This window comes from Psittacula echo, assembly GCF_963264785.1.
Source record: "Psittacula echo genome assembly, chromosome: 10".
Classification (NCBI taxonomy): Eukaryota; Metazoa; Chordata; class Aves; order Psittaciformes; family Psittacidae; genus Psittacula; species Psittacula echo.
Genome location: NC_137741.1, coordinates 19,038,881 through 19,057,150, shown reverse-complemented (window position 1 = coordinate 19,057,150; position 18,270 = coordinate 19,038,881). Strand labels below are relative to the sequence as shown.

Sequence of the window (18,270 nt, the reverse complement as noted above, 5' to 3'; positions counted from 1 at the left end):
CAATGCCTCGGCTGAACACTGTCCACAGACTGCCCTGGACACTGTCTAGAGCTCTCTGAGAACATCTGAAGGGAACAACATGCGCTGGCAGGGTATATGTGCACTGGCAATTGGGGATTGCAAACACATGCTTCAGCTATGCAAGAAATCTCTGACTTGTTCTGAATGCGATTCTGCCTGAGTTTCTTCCCAGGAACATTCCTGTTCTTCACAGTTTACCAGTTGCAGGAAAGGAGAAAGGGGGAGGAGGGATTTTAAGAGTAAGGGAGAGGAAAGGGAACAAATCTTATAGCGGTTGCCCTAGCCAAATTCCTCCAGAAGGACAGGGTGTGGAGTATAGACTCCAGAATTTGGCATGATCCCAAGAAAATAGGAACTGCAAAATTAAAACCACTTTTAATTAGTCATTTGTTTTTACATAAGGAATAAGTCTCCATTTTTCTGAAGTAATTCATTGTCTGCTATCACATAAACCAGGCAGCCCCTGCCAAGTGGTGCTGTGTGATAGAAGGCAAGCACAGAACTAGGTCTCTGAGCACACACGTTATCTCCTCCAGGAGACAGCAGTGCTGTTCAGATCCGCATTCTGGTTCCTGAGATAAAAGTCTCATTCCTAAGAGTGAGAAAGTTGCAGACGCAGTCCTCATAGGTGGGAGTAATTTGATGTCTGAGCTGGAGATGAATGATGAAGCTGGGTGTCTATTATATGAATACACACTGTGGCCATTTGGAGGGGTGGTCTGGGTGTCACATTGCTGCTGGGTGTACCCTTGAACAGGAGGCATAGGCTATATCCAGGTTGGGTCTCTCCTGAGCCAGGGATGCCCCTGCAGCTGAGGTGTGAAGCTGGCTGTCAGCAGCACACACACAGGGTTTGCGTTCTTTCCAGTTGCGACCACCTAAACTGTCAGCTTGTTCTGAGAGTGTTAAGTGTCAGCCCAAGACCCTTCCAGAGCACTCAACAACCAGAGCAGTGCTCCTATGCAGAGTTGCCCAGGGCTAAATTTGGAACCTGCTGAGGTAGACAACTGCTTCCAACAGGAGAAACCAGTAAAAGAGGAAAGGTGTAACCCAATGATATCTGCAGACATGCACTCAGAGTAACCTCCACAGCTCAATTAACTATATTAAGTACATACCTGTAATTAATTTAATTTAACTGAGGTTTTCTTCCCTGCATTGTGTGCCTACTGTACAACCTCTTAAGCTTCTTGCTGTGTATATAATTCAACCAAATGTACATACAGTACCCATGTAGCTTAGTCACTCCAGACACCAGGGAGAGTATTATTTTGTTGTATTTGGCTCATACTTCTGCCTTTACACAGGGGGTAACTTCACTGGAATCGGTCACGCTCCATTAGTCCAAACCCAGAGCAAAGCCCGGCAGTTATAAATCACTTGCAATAGAGGCATCATAATTTCTATAATGCTGTGTCCTGCTGAACATGGATGTGGTTTCCCAGTCTCCCACTAGGAAACAGCGAATTAAAGGTAGAAAGGAAACTCTTCTTTCTTTTTTATAATTTAGCAATATCAAAGATACCAGCAGATTATTGTTGCCTCGCAGTGCTGTGCAGAAGCCTTGCCCTGTATATGCTACACTAAACACGAATAATTGGTTGATATTAAGAAGCAGAGGCTAAAGAAGTATTTCTTTAACTTCTGCTGTACATGGTGTCAGGACAGTGGTTCTCTACTTGTGAGGGTCCCCTCCTTCATCTTTTATTGCCTGCACATTCTACATCTTTATTGTTAATAGCCCATGTGGTGAAGGAAATGGGTGAGCAATTTCACTCTGACTGGCTTTTATTAATCCCAAATTATGGATCAAGTCGCAGTTAATGATGGCCCTGGTGATTTATGAATTGTAATTTCTACTCCTGCGAGTCCTGGACAGTTGGAAGCTGTCAGGTGCCAGCCTGAGCAGCTGTTGCCTGAGCATCAGTTAGCACTGAGGAGCAATGTGTGCATGGATGTGTGAAATGGCCCATATCTAGGCAGAGTTAATTGGATACCAGTGCAAGAGAGACTGGAGCTGCTTTCTGCAGGTTGCACACTAAGTTATTAGTTTCCCAAGGGTGGAAAGCAGACTAGCACTGAGTGATTTGAAATGCAAGAGAGAGATTTTATTGCAGAGCTTAGAAGGCTGCTTGAAGAGAAGCAAAGAAACACACAAGGAATGTGCCTGACACATCAACACTTCTGAACTGAGCCTGAAAAAAGAGGGACAAAACCAAAGTGATGAAGTGAACAGCAGCTCTGGAGCTGAGCAAGAGCTTATGGGAATCACAGGGACAAAAGAAGAGAGCCCTGTTCTAGATTACGCTCTCTTTGGAAACCCCCAACCAAGACCTTCACTGAAGTTTTGATTCATTATTACTGAGTGGTTAACTCTGATATTCCCTCGGGAAGGAGCTTGCATGGATGTGAATGCTGGCTGGTGCCCAGCATCATGGCTACTTTGGATTAAGTGAAAATGCACAGACTTTCTCAGTTCTGTTGCCCTCTGCATTGACACAGGTCAGCGAAAGGAGGATTTCTTCCTGAACTTCAGTGGACATATGACCCTTATGTTGGTTGAATGCGTATGATGAGCGAACCATTCAGCTCTCAGACAGACTTCCCTTGTCTGAGGCTTTTCAGCTCTCACAGTCTATCTGTTTACAAAAGTATTCCAATTATTTGGAATGATGACATCATCCTTGCAATTAGCCCAGAGCCAGCACCAGTACACCTACAAAACAGTTATTCCTGCTGGGAGAAAACCACCTTCTCATGAGGATTCTGGAAGGATCTGGAAGGTGAAGCAATTGCCCATCTATATTTCCTGGTGTCTTTCCATGAGATCTAGAGTAATTCTTCCTGGAATTAGAAAAATACTAAGCAGTAAATGACAGTTCAGGCCGAGGAAGCCAAACCAGACTTAGCTCTGTCAGCAAAGGCTGGTTGTTTGCCCCACGTTTCCAGATCTCCTCAGCAGTTGTATTTTCCAGGTTTGAGCAGGTTACCCCGAGTAACCTGTATTTGTTTGAGAAAGCGTGATTATTACTTGTAACTTTTGAACTTCAGGAGTTCCAGAGAGATTACAAGTGGCTTAGGGAAGACATTTTGGCACGTCTCATCTTGTCCTCCACACTTGCAGAGCCCTCTCCAGCACACTAAATCCATTGTCTGTTGGGTCAGAAAAGGACGTAAGCTGGCTGAGCCCCAGGATCATCTACTCTTGAGACATGCTGGCCCAGGGATGAAGGGAAGGAAATCTTAACAATGGCTCTGAGATGGGGCTCTCCCATCTTGCCTTCCCTGCTTCCAGCACCCGCGTTGCAAAAGGCAGAGGGATAGCCAGCAACTCCACTCGGCTTGAATTTAACTCCAAAGTAGGTTTGTCTATCTCCTTTAGGTCAAAGAGCATCCAGCAGCCCCTCACTTCTGTGCGAAGCTCCATGGCTGCCCCTCACAACACATCTTCACGATGGCTCTTTGGGCAAGCGAGGCCTGGGTAACTCCTGCAACTAGCTACCAGGAAATGCTTCTCCTCTCCCCCCCAGCCCAGGGAAGCTTTGTGTGTGGAACTTGTTAGAGATCTGCCCTGGGCTCCTTTCTTAAACATAAGCCACGAGTCAGTTTGGGCCAAGGAAAACAAACCCACGTGGACTGGGCCTCATCAGCCCCAGCGCCCACACTGCAGGCACCAACCACATGCCCACGCTAGGACAGCACGACTGAAGGCAATGGTGTCCACATGCCCTCACCAGCCCTGCTGAGTTCAAGGCCAGGACTGACCAATCTGACATCATGAGGCCACGTTCACTGTAGACAGGCTCCAGGTGCGTGTGATCAATGTATTGATGATGTAATCAGAACGGTCTGGGTTGGAAAGGACCTTAAGATCATCCAGTTCTAACCCCGGCCGTGGGCAGGGACGGATGACTGAAATGCTATAACTGTATGTACAGCCGGGATGATGCCTGTTACCGTGACACCATGCGTTGGGCTATGCAGATGGACACCGCATCCCTGCTGCTCCGCGCGCTTCGTGCGCAGCTCTCGCGCACGCCGAGGAGAGGGTGCGGTCCCTTTAAACGCGGCCCCCCCGCTTCCGCCGACACGTTCCAGCGCTGACCTCTCAACCAACCTCGCTCCACAGCCCTTACCCGACTCCCATTGGCCAGATGGCGCTGAAGGTCCCGCCTTCCGGCACTGCTAGCCAATGGGAGGAGTGCTGGGATAGAGTCTGGGTTAGGTTGGTGCGTGTGGCCGATGGCCGGCGAGTCGCGGGTCAGTGCAGGGGGCTCGGGATGGGGCCCGCTATGGGCGACGGGGCTTGGCCGCTGTGGGGAGCGAGGGGTAAGGGGTAGGGTCCGGGTCCTGGTCCTGGTCCGGGTCTGAGTTCTCCCGCCGAGGAACGGGGGCCGGGTCCTCCGGCGCTGAGGGGATAGGGCCCCCCCTTGAGGCGCTGAGGGGAGCGGGACTCCCCTGAGGCTCTGAGGGGATCAGTGGGACGCCGCAGTGGCGCTGAGGGGATCACCGAGGCCCTCACGCAGGGCTGGGGCGAGCTCCGGGCGGCCGCCGCCTCGCTGTGCCCTGTGGAGGCGCCGGGATCCCGGGGTGAGTTTGGCCCCTCAGGGGGTCAAGGTTGCTGGCCCCTGGTTTGCCACATGTGTCGGTGAGGGGCAGCAGCTGGGCCGGCACCCGGGGGTACGGGGATGGGGTGGCCGGAGCTGGGCTGTTGGCCCTCCCTGGGGAGAAGTGAGAAGTGCGTCGGGAGAGCAGGCTCTGAGGGGGGCGCTCGGCTCACAGCTCCTCAACAGGCAGAGGTCCCGCCGCGGGTCGTTAGCTTACAGCTGTGACCCTGCCTGCAGGCTGCGGGTGCCATGTTCGGTGCTGGGGAAAGGCATAACGTGGTAGTGGTTTCACCATGGGGAATGTCTTATGAGTACAGTGGGAGTATTAAGGTCAGTGGAGTGCTGTGGGAATGTGGGGGTTTGTTCCCTGTATCCGACCCAACAACAGGTTGTGGAGCTGAGGGTTGAAGGGAAAAAAAGCAGGTTCCTTATGAGTCGCTGCTGTAGGCCCAGCGGTAATTAAACACAGTGCTCAGGCAGGTTCTTGTCTTTATGCAGTAAAGCAACCTTGTCATTCAGGTTGAAATTAAGTGTAGCTTGAGCTGTCCTTATGTCAAACCAACCAACCCCACAACAGTGCACTTCCATGACATTAAAATGTGGATTCTTGAAGTATGAGGAACCAGGGATTTCTGGAAAGGCGACATGAAGGATGATTTTGGTCAGTTTTCAGTGTGCATTGGTGGGAGATCTGCTGTGGTTCCATGGATTTTTTTACCATAGTTAAGGACACTTGGCTCAAGTGACTCCTGCTTTTTATTGAAGTTATAGAAAGTAGTATTTAAGACATGGAGCAGCGTAGTGTTACATGGAGGTTTGTCTATGGGTAGGCCAAAAAGGGTTTGAAAATAATATACTTATTATTGAAGAAATATTGCTGTTAGAGTGGCTTCTTTGGATTTTGCCCTGAGAAGACAGGGTAGAAGGGAAAGCTTTGTATGTGTGTGTGCTTTATATCCACTGTCCATGCTAAGAAATAAACACTGGTATCAAGAAAACTCATCATGTGTGATTTCTGTTACAGGTGCTGGTGTAAAAGATGAGGCTGAATGAGAGCCGGACAAGATCCTTCCAGGCTCCTGTCACCATCCATAACTACCCGGGCAGGCAGGTCTATGTGTTTCCCAATGGCCGCTCTGATTCAGAGGAGTCATCAGAGGAGGAACTCAATGTTATGGAATTGCGACCAAGGGGCAAGGAGCAGCAGCGATGCAGCACTTCTCGGGACAGAGTTGGAGATGTGGTACTTCTGGAACGGGAGATTACACAGGGTGATAACCTAAACAAGCTGGCCCTGCAGTATGGCTGTAAAGTAAGAGCTATCTCTGTTTGTTTGGGTTTAATTGCTTTACAGGTATTTTACGTGTAGCTTAGCTTCCAGAATTACAGGAAGGCATGTTGTTGTCTAGTGGTTTTTACACTGCAAAGTGTTTGCCCTGGGTCTTTCATGAATGGTCAATATCTGTGTAAAACTGAGCTTGAGAAAGGCAAAAACCAAAAGAGTTCTTTACCTAACAGCCTAGGAAGATACTGTCAACCTCACACCCTGCGTGACCTGCTTTCTTGTTCAATTTGAGTGACTAAGTGCAGTGTAGCAATCATGGTTTGTACTTTGTTATTTAAGTGAGGGCAAAAAGTAGGAAGCTGAGTACAGAAATAAGGGTCAGAGCCCTGCTCTCAAGAAGCAAACAGTTCTAGAAACCGAGCAGCACAAAGTAACGCCACCCTGATGGCGTCTGGTTTGGGGGTGGTTTTGTTTATTTTTTGAAAGTAATGAGCTTAACATATTGCAGAGGAGGCCTGTGTCTAACAGGGATGGACTTGGCAAAGGAGAGATGCCAAAGTTCAGGTCACAGAGCCTGGGTGCTGTCAGTGCATGTGGGTATTGATTGATTGCTGTTGTACCCAGAAGCGTGTGCGGTGCAGCAGCTGCAGGCAGAGGGGAGCGCTTCTGCACGGGGTTGCAACAAAACTGCAAAACACATTTCTTTGTCCCACAGCAGAGCACTTTATACAAAAACTGTTGAAAAGTTTAATTACCTGATCTGAACATTAAAAGTGCCCTCTTGTTTAGCAGTTAAAGCTGTATTTTTAGAGCCTTCTTTATCTGCAAGCTAGACTGTGATTAAAAAGTTCCATGATGCAAACAATTGGAAAGGGACCTGAATAGGGATAATGATATGGCACTGGCTCAACTGCTGCAATACTACTGCAGACTGTCTTGCTTAACACAACAGCTGTGTGGTGCAGCTGAAGCAAGAGGGCTTACAGGGATTGCGACAATTCCTCCCCTCCCATTCCCTTAGAAACAAACAAAACAGAAAAGAAGCCCTTCTAGGTTCTGCTGACAAGCCTGATATGAGTGGAGAAGCAAAGCTGATAGGACTTGAATAGGCCTTGATTGGCACCAGGAGGGCCTGAGAGCTCAGAGCTGCAGCAGTTGACTTTGTAGTTGTGACTGCTCATTGCTGAGCAGTAGCCATTGTGTTGTTACTGCCGCTGGTGCAGAATCACAGCAGCTCAGTGAACTCAAAGGGGGAAGATTGAGAACAACTCTTGATTTATGGCATAAAAATTTCCCCTGTTTCCTAACTCAGGAGGACTCAGTCCCATCCCTGTCCCTCTACCCCCTTTCTGGCCCGCAGGAGCCTTTCAGCCCTGGCATGCACAGGTGGATCTGCTCTGTCCTGATGAAGGCTGCTGGGCTCATCAGGTGGGGAAGGTGAAGCTAATGGGGAGTGACCAGGTCATCAGTGTTCTGCTGCCATGGGAGAAAAACTGCCCTACTACCTCCTCCCTTCCAGAAAAGGCAGTGGTGACCTGTTCCAGGTAAATTGAAGGGGTACAGAAATCCTTATTATTGGGGATTGGTGTATTTGTCAGCTTACAGCCTGGCACTGATGAGTTTTCATGTTTTACATTAAGCAGCTCCTGAAAGGTTACTTGGTACATCAGTGAGGAAGAGCTATAGCCACTAATACATGTGATTGTGTTTAAAAATCCAGGATGAGCTTCTCCTTGAAATCACTGAGAACTTGTCATTGGTTTCAGAATTGTCAGGGTTCTTGGGGTTGGGGGTATTAAGATGGTGCCACAGATAGCTTTGTGTGTGCTACAAATCACTTGGCAGAGATGCAAAGCACTTCAGAGTTCTCATTTTTACTCTTGACCATTTATAGCCCTGCCTGGCTTTTGGCATTGTTCTGAGCTGGGACAAGAGGAGCTGGATGCAGCCAAAAAACAAGTACAGAAAATAAGCCTAAATGGCGAGTGCTCTTGCATGCCTCCCCTCGGCTTTGTTTGTTGTTTCTGCGTGAGTGCTGCTCCTCTTTCTGTTACCAGAGCCTTAGTACAACATGGCAGTGTTTGATTGCAGACCCTGCAGGAGATATTTACTGTCCCAATAAGGTTTTCATTGGAACTAAACCAACAATTGAAGCACCACCTTAGTTAGGAGGCTTTGGGTGAGACTGTTATTTCATAACTAAATAATGTTACAGGGTTTAAGTCCAGATGTTACGCTGGGGCAAGCTGTGAAGGGTCTGAATAGGCAGCCTCAGGGGCATCAGATTAGGACCTAGATTGAATTTCCCATTTTCAGATTCCTCAAGCTTTGCAGAGTAACTGTGAGACTCGGGCGTTCATCTCATCTCTCCCTTTCAGCAGTCTTGCTTTCTGGCTGTGGCATGGCAGACTCACCACCTTCCAGGGATTGCTGGTGATAACCCATATGAGCTGGAGTTCCATGGGGAGCAGGAGCTCTGCAGGCAGAGGGGCTGCAGCTCCTCTCTCATGTGGTTGGTGCTCAGCCTCCAACCTGTGGGGCCACCCTGCAGGGGAGGCGGGGGAAAGGGGGCTGCCTTCCCCTTGGCACCCCCTGCATCTTTGCCCTCAACTGTGATGATTTTAGTGCTGGTGGCAGTCACACATTTGCTTAGGAAGTAAAGCGCTTTCTTGGTTTTAGTTCCCCAGTTTCACTGGTAGCCTCAGGCTTGTGAGGGTGCAGTTCATACATCGTTTACTACTCTTGTAACAGAACAGATCCAGCTTTCTCCAAAAGTGCAGACTGTGTCTCTTCTGTGGTACATCAGAGGTGGTTCAACCTCTTCGTCACCTTTCTCTTTGCCTTGAGGTCTTGCTCTTTGGTTTGCATCCTCTGTCTCTCCCTCAAGGTTCTTCCATATCTCCATGGCTGCTTTGGAGAGCTCCTTGCACACATTAACACCCCTTTTGTTTTCTTTGACAGAGGATTTAGAGCAGCTGAGAAATTCATGTACTTACCAGGTGGTTGTGAGTGGACACTGTATGAAGCTATTCTCTCTTTATGTAACATTAAACAAAGAAGCAGGGGCTTGTCTTTTCCTTGATACTAGCTGTCCTTGTGCCTTAAGCTGCACTTACAGTTTGGTCTTTCTTGCTTTTATTGCTGTTTGCATCATGAGCTGGGTGGGAATACCAGTCACAGATGGGAACTACACACATGCCAGAGATGATCACGGATACATGGAGATTATTGCTTTACATGTACCTTCAGTGGGAGCTTTTACCAGCAGTGGAGGAATGAGCCATGTGAGCTGCTGATGTGCAGGAAAGGGACAGTGCTTGGGGACATGAGCAGAGGATGCTTGTGTTTGTGGCAGGGGTGCTCGACAGCTCTCTTCCAAGTGGTGATCTCGCATTCAGACCTGTGATCTGAAGACAGGGCTCTGTTCACTCTGAAATCACTTTCTGAGCAGAGGGAGGGGTTTGCCTGCATGTATTGATGTTGTCCTCACCTTAAACAGGCATTAAGGTATGAAAACTGAGGATCTGTTATAAAGACTCTTCTTGCCTTAACCTGGATTAGAAAGCAAGAGAATGGTAAAGAAAGCTGAAGGAAGGAAAACCATTAAGTATTAAGCAACGTACAACCCATGAGAGATACAGAAGCATGACAGGAGGTTAAAGACTGGTTTGATGACATTGGCCAGTCTCTGTCCTGCAGGACCTGGAGCATCCCCGGAGTAGCTGGGATATCTCTGCAGAGCACTAAGCCACTTGCAGCCAAGGCTTGCTTTTATTTCTGACAGCTGCTTGCACACTTCCTGCTTCAGTCTGGGATGTCCTACACTAACATCCGTGTCCTTTTTGGGTTCTGTAGGTTGCAGACATCAAACGTGTCAACAACTTCATCCGGGAGCAGGACTTGTATGCTCTGAAGTCCATCAAGATCCCTGTGAAGAGCCATGGGCTGCTAACGGAGAGCGGTGGAGACCTGAGGCCAGTCCCGAGCATGCCCGCACAGCCCGGCCTGATACTTGTGGACTTAGGGGAGCCTGATGAGAGTGTGAGCAGCAGTGCTGAGAGCAGACACCTCAGCGACTACTTCAAGGGGATTGACAAGAGCATTCAGGATGCAGTGCAGGCCGAGGTCCAGCTGAACACCGAGTACTGCCCAGAGGCACTGGAGCGGCCGCTGCCTGAAGCAGGGAAGCAGGAGACCAGCAATGGAGCGGACTGTGGGATCCAGTGGTGGAATGCAGTTTTTATTATGCTCCTGATAGGAATTGTCCTGCCCGTATTTTATATCATCTATTTTAAAACACAAGGCGTGGTGACCCATACCTCCAACACAACACTAACCTCAAACGTTTCAGCAGATGGGTTGGAAGGGAATTTACCACAGAGCTCAGTTGTAGATAAAAAATCCTAAAGGGGAGAGGCAGCCGCCTGCAGCCTCTCGCCCAGCACTGCAGCACGAGTGCAGGGAGAGACTCGAGCACAGTCAGGGGTAACAACACAGATGATTTCTATTTTTGTTAAATAGCTGGTGTTGTGATCCTGAACATGACTGAAGTGCAGCAGTGTGCTGCTTATGGAACAATCAGGATGCTTTGTTGCTTGTAAGGATCATCAGGCAGCTGGCTTAGCATCCATGAGCTCTGTCAAGGGAAAGTAAAGCATTTTGTAGCAATCTACTCGTAGTGGTTGCTTCAGGTATTTCCTAATGCCTTGTCCAAGCAGCAAACCCTTTGCTGCTGGATAAAGAGTTCAGTATTAATGCTATTGGAATGGTGGGGGTTGTTTGCATTTTATGAAAACCCTTTTTGCTTCGAGTATTAGTGGGGATTCAAATCTTTCTCTGAACCGTCAGTTTTAGCTCTTGCAGTCCATGGTAGCTTTGGTGTACTTGACTCTAAACCAATGTCCTCCAGTGCATTACTCAAGGTGCGCAATGGCACAAGGCTGCCACCAGCACCTCACCTTTCCATGCCTTTGAGGCCACCTCTGTCCATCGGTAACTCCTTCAGGGGCATCTCTTGCAGTCCAGTGACTCACCCAGAGCCAACACATCTGCACGACTGCAGCTAGCCAAAGAGTAGAAGAGGAAGCAAAGCAGCGTTAGGCCTGGGGTACGTATGTAGTACAAACTTCTCAAAGGCTCGTTGTTTCGGGGGGGATTGGGGGGGCTGTGTTTAGCCAGTATTATATTTTTAATAATACTAATCTATAATGGTGCATCTCTAACAAGCAAACACCCGGTGTCAGTGCTGGGTTTGAGTTTCCTTGGTTGTGTTAGGGAGTGTTGCGTTTGATTTGCAAGGTCTGCAGCCCTGCATTACCTTCGTGGCAGGAAGAAGTGCAAATCCTTTACAGGCTGTGGACTGTGGAGCTGCTGGGTGATAAAGGTTTGTGTGAGCTGCTGACATTGGTGTTCACAGGCTTTGGAATTCATAGGAAAGCCCTCTGATGCTGGAGAGGTTTGTGGTGTCCCAAGGCATTGGCAGGCCCAAGGTCAGTGCTGTTTAGGACAGGTCAGTGAACACTACATGGCAGAGAGGAGCAGGAAAGGAGCCTTTGGGCAGCTTTGCCTCGGAAATTGAATTCAGCCGCAGGTAAACGCTCTCCTAGAACAGACTCGAAGGTGCTTTGCAGCACTGAGTGTGCGACACCTGCCCAGGGGTAAGGTGAGGGCTCAGCAGGGCTCCAGCCCCTCTTTGGGCTGCTCTGCAGAGAAGTGCAGGATCCTTCCCACTGCCCAGGCTGTGCAGTGCAGAGCTGAGCCCCTCTGGGCTAGGGCAAGGGCAGGGCTCAAGGAAGCATCTGCAGGAGCGTGGGATGGGAGTGATGCAAGAAGCACCGTGTGCTGTTACAGTGAAAACCTGTGTTTCCTGCAGCCCTCCATAAACATGCTCAGGAAAGCCTGCGGGAACCTAATTTTGTAATCGAGGACTCTAAAGTACCTTATACTGAACTAAAACTTGTATTTTTCTTCTGTGAAGGAGCTGTATCTGTTTGAGGGGGGAATTGGGATGTTTTCAAATAAAGCACAAGGGGCACCCCATGGCTCGGGCCTTTTTTGTGGTGACAGAACTGGACAGAGCTAAATTGCATCCTCTGAAGGTCAGGTCCTGCACCGCATCCCCACTGGACACAAGGTCAGACACTGCTCTCTGCCAGTGGGGCTCATGGAGCTGCACTAAGGCCAAGGATTCCAAACGCCTTACTGTGTCCCACAGGGACTGGAACAGAGCAGCGCTGCCTATGGAACACACCTGGAGCAGGTAAGGGACCCTCTCACCTGCAGGTTTACCACCCATTTCAATAGCATTTTGTTTTCAGCTTCTTGGAGAGCTGGTTCGTAATGGGAACGCACTAACAGAGGGGCAAAGGGAGCGCGTGCTCTGAAACACGAGAGAGGCTGGAGTACACAGTAAAAGCCAGTATCTTTACTTCAGTGAATGCAGGATACAAATATTTTACAACAACCTCTAGCATTTTCTTAACCATTTGATAAAAAGTTCACTAGAATATTTATTGTATATTGAAGAAAAAACAACACATTCAGGGAAAAAAATTGAGATTAACTTATTTGTTTTTCTTAAAAGATTCGTCTCAAGGATGGCAACAAAGTCCAGCTTGTGCCGCCAAACGGCTTATCAGCATTAAACCGTGAACAGCTTCTTTGTGAACTGTTGACTACAAACATTTACCAAATACATAAATCTCTTTTAAAAAAGCCATTTTAAATATAGCAAAGCAGTGTTCTCTTGCACAGCAAAGTGAAGAAAGTTTCTACTAAGATTTAAACGTTTACATTTGTTAAGTCTTTCTTTCACATTCTAATTCAACTTCTTCCCAGGATCGATTGTTAGGAGTTATTTTGTTCCTTATTTACTATGTATTTCTTGTGCGCACAGTAATTCCAAGGTTCGGATGCGGTAGTGTCCTTTACGTGGAAGGAAAGGCTAAAGCGGGTGTTAAACACCATGGTGTGAGCTCGGCGATGGAGGCGACGCTCACACCAGATACAAACCTTACACGGGGCTCAGGTGAGGAGCGGCTCCACTTGCAACTTCAGTCAGTAGAGTTAATTGAAAAAAGGAGGTTTTTACCTGTTGAAATCCCTGTGCTCTGACATTTCCCTTTTTTTTTGTTTTCTTATAAAACATTTTTACAATTCCTAAAAAAGTGAAGTTACCTGTTACTAAAAATCAGGATTCCCACTGATTCCATGGCGCGAGAGTCTCCTGCCCCGGGAGGCTGGGGAAAGACTTGGTCTGCGGGAGGCCGGGGCACCGTGCGACCAGGCCCCTGCGCCCTTAAGAACAGATTATCATCATCATTATTATACTTTTTAACTCATTGGTGCAATTTTAATACAAACTCTAACCCTTACGTAGCATTTTTCTTTAAGAGAACAGTACTAGTACTGTTTAAAAACCTGCATAGAAATAAAGACTATTGAGATACAGTCAGCAAAGCCATCTGATAAGGCACACAAGAAAATAGACAGTAAATGTGAATGCAGAACTCCCACTCAGATGTACAGCAAAGTCCATACATGTGCATAAATAATGAACCACCACGGAACGGGCCTGAGCACTGAAAGGTTCTTCAAGGTGGTAAGTGAGGAGGGAAGGGGCTGCCTTGGAGCAGCTTCTCTAAACCTGGAACTTGCTATGGTCAATGGAGACCCACTTCCCAAGGTAAGGGGCTGAAAGGAACAGAAACCTGTCTATGTTTTACACTACCAAGAGCTGTTCCAACAGGCTGCTTCAGCAGCCGAGAGGAGCAAAGCACTCGGGGGCTGGGGGGCGGGTATCTGTTTAGTTACAGCATCAGGTGATTGTTTCAATTACAAAAATTAAAGCCCAAGCAAAAATTCACCAATATTGGGGATAACATCAGAGTTTGGGTAACGGGGCAGGTCAGGGGCTCCCCAGAACTAGAACTACCACGGGAAGGAAGGTGCAGAGGACCTGCAGCCAGGACCAGGAAAGGGACCCTATTTCCCCAGCCCAGCATAGGCCAGTGCTCTCAGGTTCTGGTACCCCAGGAGGGAACATGCAGCACCAGCCTGGCTGGGGCCCCTCCAGTGGGCACCAAGTGACCCAGGGAGACGCCGCTGACCTCGCAAACCCAATCCAAAGCCAAACCCCAGCCTCCTCCACTGGTGCCACCGCAGGCTCTGGGCAACTCCTTCCCATTCAGGGGAGCAGCGGGTTTGTTCCCGAGGCTGAAGCTTTACCCCAAAACCATTTACCAACCCAAAGAACCTTTTGTGCTCACCTGATTCGTGCCATTTCCCTATCATGAGAAATTAGGTCAAGCTTTTCCACTGTTGGTTTGGTTTTTTAACTCCTCAGAAGAGGCAGCTCCAAAATGATGCCTTAAAATGTGTCGTAACAGATTTTTCTCTATTTATGCAGGATGAACTTAACACCGGGTTGGTTGGGGTTTTTTTGCCACTTTGCTATTTATATACATATATATAAAATGTATAATGAAGCTTAACCATACAGCACAGAGATTACAACTGAACGGCACACATTCACCACCAGTGAGGGGGACGACCCCTTTATACACCCTCTGAAAAATCTGGATAATAATATTAATAATAATTAAAATCCAAAGAAAGTACAGTATATTTAACAAAATAGTAAATATTAAACAGTGAATACTCTACTTAATAAGGACCTCGCCCTTCTTCAAGTCGGCGTCAATCCACAAAAATATACTTTTTAATCTGGTGAACGTACAATACGCAGGTACTTACACCGAAGGTGATCATATATTTAGGATGCTATATACACAAAGAGTTTGGCTCAAATTTCAATGTACATAGAAGTGTTCATGGCTTATTTTTCCCCCAAGGTTCCGCCTGCAAGTTTTTCCTTTTCATCTTTGAAAGCAAAAACTAGAAAGTCAAAATAAGATAAAACTATACTCTACAAAAAAGCTACAACATACAGCTTTGGCTTATATAAATAATTCATAGCAGAATGTGTTCAAAAGTACTGTATATAACTTTATATATAGTCTTCGATTCGTTAGGGTATTGTTTTCTTTAATATAAAATATACATGAGCTAAAATCCGTTTCTATATTTTTCAAAGGTAGGAACGTAAAAACAAATTTGTCAAACCTCTCCCAATTATAACTTAATATATTAATTTTCTTTTGTTAAGGTTCTATTTCCTAGGCTAATATTTTCTGAATATTTCATGCGCGTTCTCTATGTCTCTCTTGCACTCATTAAAAAAATCACTTCTTTGACCCAATACACTAGGGTTTTTTTTTGCACGTGCAAAACAGGGTTTTTCTGTGGTTTATTTCGTTATAGCATCAGCCCTTCTCCATGCACCCTCTGCAATAGAGACCCATGCCGGCGGGGTAATAGAAAGGTCATTTTATGTACAGTATTGCTTTCTTCTTCCTGCTTTTCTACTGCTCTGCTGCTACAAAGCATTATTTCTTAACTACGAGTAACCATACAGCTTGAATAACACACACAGGGACGTTACTACAGGCGAGCCCTCTTGGTTTCTGCAATCTAGTGTGGCAGGGCTACAAGGCGGGTACAACGCTTCTCTGCAAAACAGGCTATAGGATGAGAACAACGAGTCCAGGTACGTGCCGGGCGCCATCACTACCTACGGGATTGTTCGGTTACGTTTGACCGGGGACGTCTGCCGCTACGCAAGAAGTTTGTAAGTGCCTGATGATTTTGTGTATGCTACACACACTAGCACATATATATGCATGTGGAGATATATATATGCATGTATGTATATACATATAAATATGCTTATTTCATGTCCTTATTTATAAATTTAGATATGTCAGGACAGTTCACTTTGAGAACACAAAACTGAGGAGGCCGCGCCGCACGTTTATGTCACCCACGTGTCCATCCTCATCCGCTTTACCGAGGGGCTCTCCCGATCCTCCGCGTTCGGTGGCCGCCCCAGCACGACCGGCGAGTGGAAGTCGCTGCGCGGGTCCTCCCGGTCACTGCCGTCGTAGGAGCTGCTGGAGCTGCTCAGGCTGTCGACGGGAGAGCGGCCCATCTCCTGCCGCGACGGCGGTGGCGGCGGCGGCTGCTGCTGCTGCGGAGGCTGTGGCTGCTGCTGCGGGAACCCAGAGGGAGTCACACGGTCCCGGGGAGGTGAAATTGGTTCAGATTTGATGTTGATGTTTTGGTTGGTGTTAATGGATAGGTTTGAACCCTGAGATAGCTGGCTGCCAGTACTGGGGGGAAGAGAACCGAAAGGCAGAGATGAGAAAACATGACATAGGAAAAACAGGTGACGGTGATGTGCCTGTGTGATGCGTGGTCGTGTGGTTTAACACCCTCAAAATGAGCACATCAATAAATGCAACTGACTGAGGTGAAGAAATAAAGCTGGAAAAAGCATTAATTCCTAATTCCAGACATTTAAGTTCATCACACAGGTGACTCCCATGTAAGGAGCTGCCAGGGAGAATGGAACAAGCACCATGGAACATGAGTGCTTTGCAGCTGAGGAGCAAACCTGAAAGGCAATGCACCGTCACCAGCAGACACAAAATTAAACTGCTCTTGTGTTACATATTCCCTGGTGCACAGTATTAGGCTTGAAGCAGCCAAAGTTCCTGCCCGGCTGTAGCCTGTGGCACCAGTGTTCTTGGGTGTACTTACAACACTTGGGTGTACTTACACAAGAGAGCTGAGGGCTGCTGGACCGAGGTGGTGCTGCTGCCAGGCTGAAACCTGCCCGAGGGACAGCATCCCTGGGGAATTAAATCCCTGCAAGGCAGACAGGTCTGCACTAGTCAAGGAGTAATCTGAGAGGGGAAAGCAAAAGAAAGTAGTTTATAGATTATTTTATATATACATATATAAAAATACATGAGAATATATGCGATACACACACATACATATACAGGTCTTCTACCTAAAACAAATAAAGGCAAGTGACCCAAAGGAGCCCAGACATGAAAGCTTTGAACTCTGGGAGCAGTCTGACTTCCCAAGAAGCTTAACAGGACATGAGCCTACAAATGACAACTTGTTTGCATTCTGCTGTCAATTTCTACACACTGCTGTTTCATACAACTGCTTCTAAACCCACACAGTGTATTTACACATCATATATATATATTTAATATATATGTGTATATGTACCTTACAGTAATACAAGTATTTGCATTTTTGAAGATTCTGGATTGCAGACATCTCAAAGTGAAACAAAAAGGGAAGAATTTGTACGTGCCATTGGAAAGGCTCAGTGTTTACTAGAGACAGCCCAATTCTGGTTCAGTTCCCAGGTGGGAGGCAGCGTTAGTCAAACCAGTACCATTTGGCTGGGTCATGTTCCAGTGCAGCTCATAGTCCCAAACCTAAATCCAAACCCAGTAGTGGAGCAGCACGGTACGCTCCCGTCACATCCTGCCTCTCCCCACAACAGCTCTACTCCTTGCGTTATGTCTGATTAAACTGTCATCTCCGTATCTCCAAAAGCCTCTTCATTCAGAGCCAAAAGTACCATTATTTAGAAATACAACTGAAATGGATAACAGAAAACCCAGCAGATCCCTGTCAACAGTCACGGACTGGCTGTCAGTTCTGGCAAGGCTGGAACGCTCTGGCAGTTCTCACTGCATCCAGAGGTGAAGTTATTTTGTCGCTATCATCATCAGGTTTTAAAACAAAGCCACAAACACTTCTCTGCTTGTAATTATTCTCTAATAAAGCTTCCTTAAAATAATTTCTGGTCTCTTGAGAACACAGCAAATTGCTCACAGCCAAACACACTCCTACTGCCCGCTGAGGAACCTGAATTGTGCCTCAGCAGGGGTGCTTTGTGCTGTAGTTTGTGGTTGGGGTTTGGGGGGGTGTTTAGTACTGTCATAAAATGACACCCCCATTATAACTTCTCTCTCTCAAGATAAGCTTTCCTGAACAAGCTCCCCATTCCCATCCGTGTTTGCTGTGGATGACTTTGAGTTTCCCTTTTAACAGCCTGGAGCAGAGGGGAGATCCCCGAGCCCGCGGGTACTTTTTGTGCCCTGTGGTGATGGATGTGCATCACCAAAAGACCCTTCCACAAGGCCCTGGAGCTCCTGGCTGCTCCTGGCAGGTGAAGCTGCTTCAGCTGCCCTTTGGTTTCATTCCTCCTCAGTTGACATTTTGACTGGAGCCCTGACAAACCTGCAGACTCATAAAGGCTCTCCCCCGACGTAACTGACCTGAAGCTCTTCTGCAGGACTAAAATGAAAACCAGAACTAACGTAAATCAAATACAGCCCTCCAGTGTCCAGGACACGCATTCAGCCTTCCAAGCAGCCAGACCTGTGACAACCTGCAAGCGTGGAGGTGATGGATGCCCTATTCTGT

At 47.5% G+C, this 18,270-nt stretch overlaps 2 protein-coding genes across 12 annotated transcripts in view; one reads left to right on the top strand and one right to left on the bottom strand.

Annotated features, from left to right (window-relative positions):
* Positions 1–4,223: 4,223 nt before the first annotated feature.
* LYSMD4 (LysM domain containing 4) lies at positions 4,224–11,952 on the top strand. Of its 5 annotated transcripts, none has more exons than XM_080625967.1 (3): positions 4,224–4,281; positions 5,653–5,940; positions 9,769–11,952. In XM_080625967.1, exons 2-3 carry the CDS (start codon positions 5,668–5,670, stop codon positions 10,318–10,320), a joined length of 825 nt encoding a protein of 274 aa, XP_080482093.1. In that variant the 5' UTR covers positions 4,224–4,281; positions 5,653–5,667; the 3' UTR covers positions 10,321–11,952. The 5 variants fall into 5 exon arrangements, with proteins under 5 accessions (XP_080482093.1, XP_080482091.1, XP_080482092.1 ...); XM_080625965.1 differs by having other exon boundaries at positions 4,259–4,350; XM_080625966.1 differs by lacking the exon at positions 4,224–4,281 and adding an exon at positions 4,375–4,611.
* A 363-nt stretch (positions 11,953–12,315) lies between these two features.
* Positions 12,316–18,270, bottom strand: part of MEF2A (myocyte enhancer factor 2A) — a 90,096-nt gene continuing 84,141 nt past the window's right edge. For all 7 annotated transcript variants that reach the window (XM_080625957.1, XM_080625960.1, XM_080625963.1 and 4 more), the window contains 2 exons: positions 16,592–16,718; positions 12,316–16,142 (listed from right to left, as the gene is read on the bottom strand). In XM_080625957.1, coding sequence (XP_080482083.1) covers positions 15,785–16,142; positions 16,592–16,718 — 485 coding nt within the window. In that variant the 3' untranslated portion in view covers positions 12,316–15,784. The remainder of the gene's footprint in view (positions 16,143–16,591; positions 16,719–18,270) is intronic.